We start from the raw sequence: 10,653 nt of genomic DNA, 5'->3' as shown, positions 1-10,653 counted from the left end.
ATTTGGCTACAGCCCTACTAATTAACTTGTGGTACAATAAAACTGTATCCACTAATAATCTGCTCTGTTACCTTTAGTTTACTTAGTTACATCATCATTTATTTAGATAGGTAGAATCACTGAAATCAAGCTCTCCTTTTTAAGAGACTTGTGCACAAAAGTATACAACACAGTGCGAGCATAGGCACACAACAATTTACCACACCATGTATGCTATATACAATAAACACTGGCTCCATATTATAGAAAACAATTACAGGTGGCCTTCAGAATGCTTCAGTGTATGTAATGGTATGAAATGTTCAAAAGACAGTTTGAAAATGTAGTATAGATTATATGTTCAACTATTCATGTATGTGTATTTACATACATGAATACTCATAATAATCTCCTGCTCACCCCAGAGGAAATGGTGTTTGGAGAAAGTAGAATAAAGTGTCTTTGTTTTAGACTGAGAACGCCTTAACAACAACAGTCTGATAGGCTATAAAAAGCAGCATGTTGTGTACCTTGTTGTTTGTTAGACCATGGTGCTGTTGAAAGATAAAAGGATAGGTTCACTTTTTTCCCCCGGCCTGTCTTACAACACTATCCACATACCCAGGTACACTGAAGTGTCATTGTTTGCTGTAATCATTCCTCCTGTTCATATCGGCCATGAAAAGATCCCGTGCCTGATGCAACTCCGGTGTAAGAGATGAGGGACAATATCCACTTTACTTTGAAACATTGACTCATTATGGCCTCACCTGGAATTTGGAAGACAGTTTTGCACTAACAAAGACTGCTAGTGTTTGTGTTAGGAAGGGATCTGTCATGGCCAGTATGAAGGGGAGCAACATACAGCAACCAATAAATCCTATAAAGTACATATAGGCTTTTTAAAGTTGAACACATCCTTTAATTTGATGAGTTGAACCACTGTGTAATTAGAGGCAAAGCTGCGTGGAATGCTGCTATTTCTGCTTGACTTATTAAAGGCATTTAAGCAACAGAAGTGGAGGGACCATATCCTGCGAGCAGGTGTGTATTGGCCTATAAAGCCACGCGAGACGCGGTCTCGTGATGTTTCTGTTTCGTGTGTGAAGCCCATGCCTTCAACAAGAAAGCAGCAGGTGTGTCCATCAGTTTCCAAATTGCGCGCAGTAACTGTTTCTGAATACTCCCCTGCTGCATTCATGGTCGTTGGAGCGACGATGCAATTATGTTGACGGCAACAGTAATTATCTTACCCATGTTAACTGAATGGCTGGGTTTTGTAAATATCAGTTGTTATGTTGATTATTTTGCCTATTCATATTTAACAACTTATAATTTAGACAGTGTTGCAGTCATTTTATATCTTCAAAACGAGCTAAACGTCGGACAAAATTCCTGCAAGTGTCACCGCCGCATGCCCTACCATAGTATGCTAATACTCGTAATCATCAAATGCTAAAATGATTATTTTTTTTATTTAAAATAAAAAGTAATGAGAATTATTATCAGATACTTGTACGGTGTTTTGTTGATAACCCTCTGAAAACTTTCATTAAACTGGTATGTACAATTTTCCCGTATCCCTTGAATGCAGCAAAGCGCGTCAGCAAATGACAGCTTTACTTTCCTGTGATTGACATAAAGGAATAACCAATCATCGTGGCCTCTGCTACATCCTTAGCCAATCACCGGAGTCCGATTATTCTATTGTCCAATCACATTCAAAGGGGCGGGCTCTAATTTAGTCAAAGCACCGCGGTAGAGGATGGAAGATGAATGAAGTGTCTAGCTAGCAATTAGCTAGCGATATCAACATCCTTACAGCGTTTTTACTTTCACTAGTATGTTGGAACAAAAAAACGCGGAATAATAAAGATTTTGGGGGCTGTGCAGAAGACCTACATATTTGGTTCTGCCTGCTTGTCACGCAAGTTACGCGGACAGCTAGTTAATGTGGAGGTCTTGCTAATAACAAACGTTAGCATGCACTGGAAGGAGTCACCTGGGGCGGATGCGAAATTGTCTGAATGAACGGAAAACACACCATCGCGAGGAGGTAAATAATGTCAAGAAGCATTTATTGCTCGGAGCAGAACTGAGCTTGCTTTTTCCAATATGCAGTTTGATTGAAGGTAACTTAGCAAACGTTATCTAATATGCTAATTGTTTAGCTAGTTACCGTTAGCTGACTCTGGTGCAATGCATTCAACCCTTCTGGTCTAGTTTACCTTTCATTTACCAAATCCAGCGGTATAGAAACGTTTATTATATATAGTAATATTTCTTGCACTCAGGCGAGCAGTGTATCCCTTTTTGATGTTCCTAAAATGAAACACAAAAAGCTGCACCATTAAATCCCATTTTGTTTTACTGATACAGGCTGAGGTGACAGTGCCATCATGTACTCGAGCCCCAACATCCGCATTAAGTCCAGCTGCAACAGCAACAGCATCACTGAGCTGCTGGGTGCCCTGTGTGACTGCAGCCTGTCTGGGGTGTCATGGAAACGCCGTGCCCTGGGTGGTGTCTCAAGAGAAGGCTTCCGCAGAGCTCTCAAGAAGTGTGCCTATGGTGCCCTGCTGTCAAAGCTATTTCAGGATGGCACCAAAGGGTCTGCCTCAGGACCAAGTGCCACAGCTAGTACACCGGCCAAAAACAAAGTCCTGATGATATGTTTTGACTTGCGGGTGGCAGGGTGCCGAGAGGAAGCAGAGAGGTTGGAGGAGCTGCTGGAGATGCTGCAGGAGGGAGCATCCTCCGGTCTAAAGGAAGTAGACGCAGTCCTTGAGCTCTTGGTACATCTAGCTGGTTCAGCACCTCCACCCCCTACGTCTTTCAGCAGGGACTACATGAGACAAGAGAGGCCCGTGCTGCGGAGGCCTCGACCCTGGGGCTACCAGAGCGAGGAGCTGCAGAGGCTAGAGGCTCGGGCGTGGGGACTGGTGTGTGGGGAGGAATGGGGGACTCTGGAGAGTTTGTGTGGAACTCAGAGGTTGATGGATGCCCCTCCAGGCACAGGGCTGCTGGCTCTGGGAACTAAATTGGAAACGGAAGAAAGATTTGAGAGGGAGACCAGGATGACGCTGTTCGGAGCACTGCAGCACACTCGCACCTCAGACATAGACATAAGACTGGACCTGCCTCCTGTTCCCAGTAACATTGATGTCACTGGGCTGCCTATAAGGGTATGACACTATATCTTAGTCTGATGTCTAACATAATTCATCTTGTTCAGTCTGAGGTATTTTGTCATATGGTCAGTTCAAGTTCATTTTTACACGTCAGTGGTTTCATAATTGCACATGTGTTTGATTTAGGTGTAAACCCCAGTGTCAGGCAATGATGTCATGATGCGTAATTGTTGTCTGTGCAGGTCCCGCCATGTTTGGATCAGTCTGAGGACGAGGGCTTCCAGTCAGCTTCCAACTTGACCCCAGACTCACAGTCAGAGACCAGCCCTGTTCCAGACATTGATATATGGGAGGCTCTCCGCACATTTGAGCCGGGAAGGCGCCGCTGCTGGGAGTCTGTCGGCTGGTAAGTGACACATCAGTTGTGCTGCTGAGAGTTTGATCATTAGCATGCAATCTACTTCCTAGAGATTTTTTTTTTTTATTAAGATGTATCCCATTAACAAACGGTTACAAAACAAAGTTTTTTAACCTAGTAGCGACTGCAACTACCACTTATTTTAATGATTTAGTATAGAGATGTGTGTGATGATTAGTGGACTAGTCGGTTAAATGGTGCTACCCTCATTAGACGCGCCAGAAACACTAGTCGGTTAAAATTATCATTAAAATTGTTATTATTTTAAATGTTTTACACCCAGTGAAAATGTTGTTGTAATAAATAGGCGTTCTTTTTTGGGGCGTCTGTGGCTTAGTGGGTAGAGCAGGCGCCCCATGTACAAGGTTGTTGCTGCAGCGGCCCAGGTTCGAATCCAGCTTGTGGCCCTTTGCTGCATATCATGCCCTCTCTCTCTCCCCCTTTCATGCTTACCTGTCCTGTCCATTAAAGGCAAAATGCCCCCCAAAAATATCTTAAAATAAAATGAATTTTTAAAAAAAGGCATGCTTTTAAAAGATATATTTTCCTAAAGAATATTGTTTTCAATAAACTTAAATGGTTCTTACTACATATGTAGTATTTTTTTAGATAGTGTTAAAGCGATTAGATTAAATTGTCCTTGATTTTGACTGTTTTCTGAGTTTTCCTTACTTATAGACTAGTTGATTTACAAGTCTAGGTTTTAACTTCTGTTAAAACATAACGAAAATAAGTCGTAATTTATTAATTGGTCAAATATTGTTGATAAACTCATGAATAATTAGTCTGTAAAATATCAGAAAATGATGAAAAATACCCATCACAACTTGACCTATGGCATTTTTGCTTGCTAAATGACTTGGAATTAAGAATTTTTTAAGTTGTAGGAGGAAAACTTCTGTTGATTGACAAAAGTAAAGCAAATAAAGCAAAGCAGAAGACGCAGTTAACAAGTAACAGACAGAGTATATCCTAAAAAGTCATCAACATATTAGAGAGACCCTTCTTATAGTTTCTAATGTTTTCAGTCTCACTTTCCAATCTCTGGAACACAACACCAAGTTTTACTTTTTATTCCTACTAGCCCACCTGGGAAAAGAGAGTCGCTCTACCTAACAGAGGGAGGCAGGGAGGCCTTCGACCAGCTCTACCGTCTATGGGAGGGGGAGATGAGGGTGGTCAGCACTGCTACACCCTCTCCTCTCCTCCCACTGCCCTTGGACTCTCAGACACAACTGGTAGTTGACCTCCTCAACGTCTTGATCGGAGTGGCGTCCACGACCTTCCCTCTCAACCAGGTGCATTTCATTATCTTTATTTACGATTCTCTTAAATGCAATAAAACACAGTTGATGTGTTGTTTTAGGGGTCCGTCACACTGAAGTGATAAAAGTGAATGAAGTGATAAAAGCACTGTGACAGCATACAATTACTAAAAAAAACAGAGAGAAGAGAAACTGAGAGCAGAATCAATGACCAATCTGGACCTGTGTGGTATAAACAAACCCAATTGACTTATAAAAGCATATTACGTTGAAACTACTAAAGGAAATAAAGTGACAGTGTCAAACACAGTCAGTCGCCTGACAAGATACATTAAACGACGAGGAAGCAAATGAAAATTTTCCTAATGCCAAAAACAAAACCACAGGAGAGCTCTTGTGTTGCTTTATTGTTTCCCATTAAGTTTTTATATCCCCTAAAGATCATAGTTATTTACTACATAAATTGAATCCTTGTTTTCTCTTTAACTCCCTGAGCCCCTTTTGTTCTCGCTCCCTGTCATTAGCATGCAGGCTGGTAGGCGAGGTGGACACAATGTATCATGAACAGCTGCACTATCTAATATAATACTATAGCCTTGCATCGAATGCAACTTCTGTGAGGCTCATAATGTTAAAAGTTTTGCTGAGACTGCCAGAGAGGTGTTTATTAAACTCAAAGGTAATCTTTGAGGCTGTGGTTTGTGGTAGTGTTGTTCTAGATTGCAAAATATTGTCTGTGTTATTTCTGTCCCCCCAGAAGGGTCCAGTCTCGGAATTTCCAGTTCTCATAAAACAACCATGGGAAGGACAACATAACAAACACCTGATTATGTAGTGCGGTCTGATATAATAACACCGCCACAAACCATGCCTTCGGAAATCACCATGGAGGTGACCGTCCGACAGCCTCAACAGAAATCCAATATTATAAGCTTTACAAAGACGGACTCTGCTGCAGGGCTTTTTATTGGATGTTATTAGACTGTACAGTTATTCATTGTATTTTGTCCACCATCTGTAAATATGTAATCTCTTTCCCAGAGCGTTCAGTTTGACGTCAGACCTGGTGTGTGCGTGTCAGGAGCCTCTCCAGAGAGTGTGTCTCGTCTCTTGGGGGAGCTGGCCCAATATGGCACCTACTACTTGAGGCTTAGTCGCTTCTCTCTGCAGAGTGCTGACAAAAAAGGCCTAGTCTTTCAGGTATGTTTGTATAATCGTCATTAATACCGTCGGGAGTGCTCACCCCTCCCGTCTCTACTCATACTGGGAATGTTGTTGCAATTGTTGTGGTCTTCAATCCAATTCGAAATACTTTTTATTCGTCCCACAAGGGGCAGTTTGAGACAAATGAGTTTGCAAGCACAAATACACATAAACAAGCCATTCACACATATATAACCAGTTTCAATACACAAGGGTTTATGGTAATGACAAGTCTGTAGCCAACAATATCCAACATCATGAAGGCACATTAAGTTAAAAAGGCACAATATGTCAAAAGCAAAACTACAAGTGCATTTATAAATCTACAATGAAGGTAAACTATTTCAGTGGTTTTACTCCTGCATAATGAAATAAAATAAAACACTGTTTCTTTCTAAGGCTTTTACAGGTGGTCTGCGGAAGTATTTGCATTATTACAGGGCTTGTGTTCTCAGCACTCCACCCACCCTCAGCCTGTTGACTATTGGCTTCCTCTTCCGCAAAGTGGGCCGCCAGCTAAGGTGAGGTCAAACCTTTTTTTCTATTTTGCCTTTCTATTTTAACGGTGTTAATTTCCCACTTTGGAAACCTCAGCCTCACCCAGTCGACAGTGCAGTCATGTCCAAGAGGATCTTGATGCAAATATCATCAGATCAAAAAAATCCCTGCTTTCTTTTAATCTTAGATACCTGTCAGAACTGTGCTGTGTTGACGGGCCTCTGGGTGCCGGCCAGGCTACCTTCCCTGTGGTGAGTGCTCTTTTATCTGCAAACTGCAATATGTCATCCATCACTGCTGTGTTTAGCCTATCAGATGGGATGTCAGCTCAGTGCCATGTGGCTCTCTTCAGGGTGTTAAACTGCTGTCCTACCTGTACAATGAAGCACAGAATAACTGCAGCAACGAGAACTATCCGGTCCTGCTGTCGCTGCTGAAGAGCAGCTGTGAACCTTATACACGGTCAGTCACTGCACTTCTCATACAGGCATGTGTCCTCAGAACAAAATGATACAACCCAAGGACATGACTTTACTTCATTCATATGCAGAACTTGTTGAGAGCCTGTTTAGACCTGGTATTAACATGCAGTGTGGGTGATTGAATCACAAGTGGACAGCTCTAAGTCTGTCTGTTCACACCTGGCATTAGAATGCGTCTCCACAGGCGTCTCAAGTGACCACTTGTGATCGGATCTCACTTCCCCGCTCTAAATGCAAATAAACAAAAACATTACTTCCCTTTGCAAAGACTGAATGTGTTGTTGTTTTGAACCTGTGGGAGGTTTGTCGTGCTACATGTACACTTGCTGCCTTTACTAGGCTATTAAAAATGGGTAAAATCTTATTTCATTGTAAAGCTTCGCTGATTCGCTCAGTCCCTCCTTGCCTCACGCTCTATCTCTTGCTTGCTCCTTTATCAAGAGACAAATGCACCTCTCGGTACTACCTCTGCTCGAGTATGAGCTTCACGCTGGGGACAGTTGATGAGAGTCGGCCTATACACACTAATACCGCGTTCCATTTACCTCTAAGGTCTGAGGTCGGAGCCTGGAACACACCCGAGTTGATTGTGCTTCACTACAACTAGTCAGAGCACCAAGATGTTGTTGATGATACCAGTTCTAGCCAGGCATTACACTTTATTTTGCGTATACAAACACCCCAGCAAAGTTTCCTCAGATAGCAGTTGGACAGTACTGTGTGTGTGACTGTTTTAATGAGACACACTAAAGCCCTGTTTCCACCGAGCAGTACGATACGGTACAGTTCAGTTTGGTACGCTTTTTTTTCCATTTCCACTGCAAAAACTTGTGGATGGTACCAATGGGATCGTTCCATACTGTCCCCATTTTTGGTCCCCTCCTCTGTTGGGGTACCTAGCACACAGATCTGGTACTAAAAGGTGGAGCTGTGAACACTGCAGTCTGTTGATTGGTCAGTAGCAGACTGCTCATGGCTTAGTTGTGGTTCTTTAAGCGTTTATATACATTAATTTCAAGCATATATTTTAATCCTCAGTCGGAGAAAAGACAAAGCCGGGCTCAAGACAGAAGTGCTAATAAACAGTAAATAACTATAGCTTTCACTACTGTTGACGTGCAGAGCAGAAATATTGGATCCTGAGGGCTTGGTGAGGTTCCTCTGACTTTCTGAGTCAGAAATACGATTCAGGGGGGTGCTCAGGTTGAAATTTCCAACTGGGAACTTGGAAATTCCGACTTGAAAGTGACAGGGCTAACTGTTAGCATCATACGGCTAACGTTTCTTTGAGCCATTATGATGTTGGTGGGAGTTTGTTGGGACCATCAACTGCTGCTGCTGCTGCTGCTATGTTAGATTGTGCTAATCGGGCAAATGTTGAACTGGCTGTTCACCAGTCTGTGAGTAGATTGGCTCTGGGTGCTGCATCCAACCTGTTTAATGCCAGCAACAGACAGTTTAAGTTTGGAGTTTGAGTAGGACAAGCAAGGACGTCAGCTGAGTTGGCAGTCCTTCAGCATGGCCCGGGACACATTAGCATTCACACTGCTGAAAGAATGTGGCTATATGCGGCCTAGACCACCTCCGAATGTGGTCTGATCGCAAGACTTATTGAAGACGCATTAGAATTAGGTGCACGTACACCTGTACCTAGAGCTGTCCACCTGTGATCCGATCACCAGAGACGCATGTTAATACCAGGTGTAAACAAAGCCTAACTGTTTTTACTGTGCTTCACTCAGGTTTGTGTCTGACTGGGTGTATAGCGGCGTGTTTCGGGATGTTTACGGAGAATTCATGATCCAGGTCAATGAAGACTATCTTGGCTTCAGAGGTGAGATGATACACGCGCGCCGTCTTCAGTCAGCAGGTTCTGAAAATGAAAAGCCTGCCCGACAGATTGTCTTGCAGAAAAAAAATAGATTTCATTACAGCCTTTATTGCCTAGTTGGATTTGTCCTTGTGTCTATAAAGGATGTCATGAAGTTATTGGATGATAATCACTGGGAAACAAAATCAGCTACAACAGCTTTGGAGACCAGAGCCATCTCCGCTCTGTAAGCCACAGGGACAGGCACAAATAAATAATTTTCCTTTATTCTTTTCAGTTAGTACACCATGCTGGCTGTAACAAAACCTTTCTGAAATAAATTAGTTTTTTCATACATTTCGTCTCCTGTAATTGCCCTTGACAAATCTGGTCTAGCTGAATTATTATATTTTAGCCCAATTAATGACTTTGCTCTTTAAGGAGGGCAGAAGAGGAGAGTTAAGACAGGCGGAGATGATCCTCGCAGGGCAGATAAATACAGACCCGTCTGTACTCTTCAGGAACTGGCTGACTGAAGGTTTAACAGAATTTTACTGTTTGATATGAAGAGACATTCATTTCTTAACGGCTCAAGGCAAATTTTATTGTGAGGGTTGCAATTAGGGGTTCAATTATTTTTATATCTGTAAAAAGATTATTTTCTCATTTATAGATTTACAGATTAATCATTTGGTCTAGAAAACATCAGAAAAGAGAAAAAATACCCATCACAGTGTCCAAGAGAGTAAAAGGGGATGTCATCAAAATTACATTTACTTTAATGTATGATCAAGAAAACCTGTAAATTTTCACATTTATGAGCCTGGAACCTCCAAATTGTCTGATATTTTTGGTTATCAAAACTTTTGTGAATCAGCTAGTCGATTAATATGGAAGCGAATCATGACTAATATTTAAATTAAAATGTATTTGCAGAAATGCTTTTTCATTTTAAGATTGTGGCTGCATTATTTGACTCATAAATAGAATTAATCATCAATCATCCTATTTGCATTTTAATTTTCTTCTTCAAGACTGCTCATTCTTTCACTTAATTAAAATGAAAAAGAAAGTCATTTGAGATTTAATTTTCAAAATATGCCCCAGCAAATAGATACCAAAATTCAATTTGAAATGTAAAATTTGAAAATGAAAATGCATTTACAGAAATGCTTTTTCATTTTAAGAATGTGGCTGCATTATTTCACTCATAAATACAATTAATAATCAATCATCCTATTGCATTTGCATTTTCTTCATCAAGACTGCACATTTTATGCCATAATCAAAAAGAAAACAAAGAAGACATTGCTATTTCATTTTCGTGGTCTGCCCTGCAAAATAGTGACCATAATTCGAAAATGATTTGGCAATCTGTGCGGCGCAGGAGAGTGACGTCAGGAGCCGCTCTTCTTCGGCTGACCATGATGCTACCCATCTAATACAGTAGGGGGCGGTGTGCACGTTTAATATATGGATGCATCACAGATCATGGCGTTCCCTGAGATTGTGCTTTCTAAACATCGTAATTTCCCAAAACTGAATAAATACCACACATAGCAACACAAAACTGTGTTGCTAGCTCAATCATGTTGTAACTAAGATATCTGCTGGAAAAAATAATTTTTTCATGGACTGTTCATTGAGGATACGGAGTTAATACGTCCGCTGACTTGACAGTCATTTAAATTGGTAGCAGGTGCCGTGTCTCTCAGTGTTAGTAGGCACTAGGATTGCTACGGGTTACCTGCACAGCTGTGGGCGTAGGTGGTGATCAGTCACATGTAGGTTAGATAGGGGAGTTGATCAGTGTTATGGAATGAGAGTCAGGGGAGGCCACACAGTTTTTCAACCATGTCTGTGTGTG

General features: G+C 41.6%; 1 protein-coding gene across 2 annotated transcripts in view; it reads left to right on the top strand.

The window, feature by feature from the left end:
- The first annotated feature begins 1,741 nt into the window (after positions 1-1,741).
- tubgcp6 (tubulin, gamma complex associated protein 6) overlaps positions 1,742-10,653 on the top strand; it is a 42,660-nt gene continuing 33,748 nt past the window's right edge. For both annotated transcript variants that reach the window (XM_049573255.1, XM_049573254.1), the window contains exons 1-9: positions 1,742-2,035; positions 2,359-3,164; positions 3,353-3,516; positions 4,613-4,826; positions 5,835-5,993; positions 6,396-6,517; positions 6,682-6,745; positions 6,847-6,956; positions 8,719-8,810. In XM_049573255.1, the coding sequence (XP_049429212.1) occupies positions 2,379-3,164; positions 3,353-3,516; positions 4,613-4,826; positions 5,835-5,993; positions 6,396-6,517; positions 6,682-6,745; positions 6,847-6,956; positions 8,719-8,810 (1,711 nt within the window). In that variant the 5' untranslated portion in view covers positions 1,742-2,035; positions 2,359-2,378. The remainder of the gene's footprint in view (positions 2,036-2,358; positions 3,165-3,352; positions 3,517-4,612; positions 4,827-5,834; positions 5,994-6,395; positions 6,518-6,681; positions 6,746-6,846; positions 6,957-8,718; positions 8,811-10,653) is intronic.

The sequence above is a fragment of the Epinephelus fuscoguttatus genome, linkage group LG4, assembly GCF_011397635.1.
Source record: "Epinephelus fuscoguttatus linkage group LG4, E.fuscoguttatus.final_Chr_v1".
In the NCBI taxonomy this organism is placed as follows: Eukaryota; Metazoa; Chordata; class Actinopteri; order Perciformes; family Serranidae; genus Epinephelus; species Epinephelus fuscoguttatus.
Note: the sequence above shows the minus strand (reverse complement) of the source record. Positions and strands in the feature narration are given on the sequence as shown.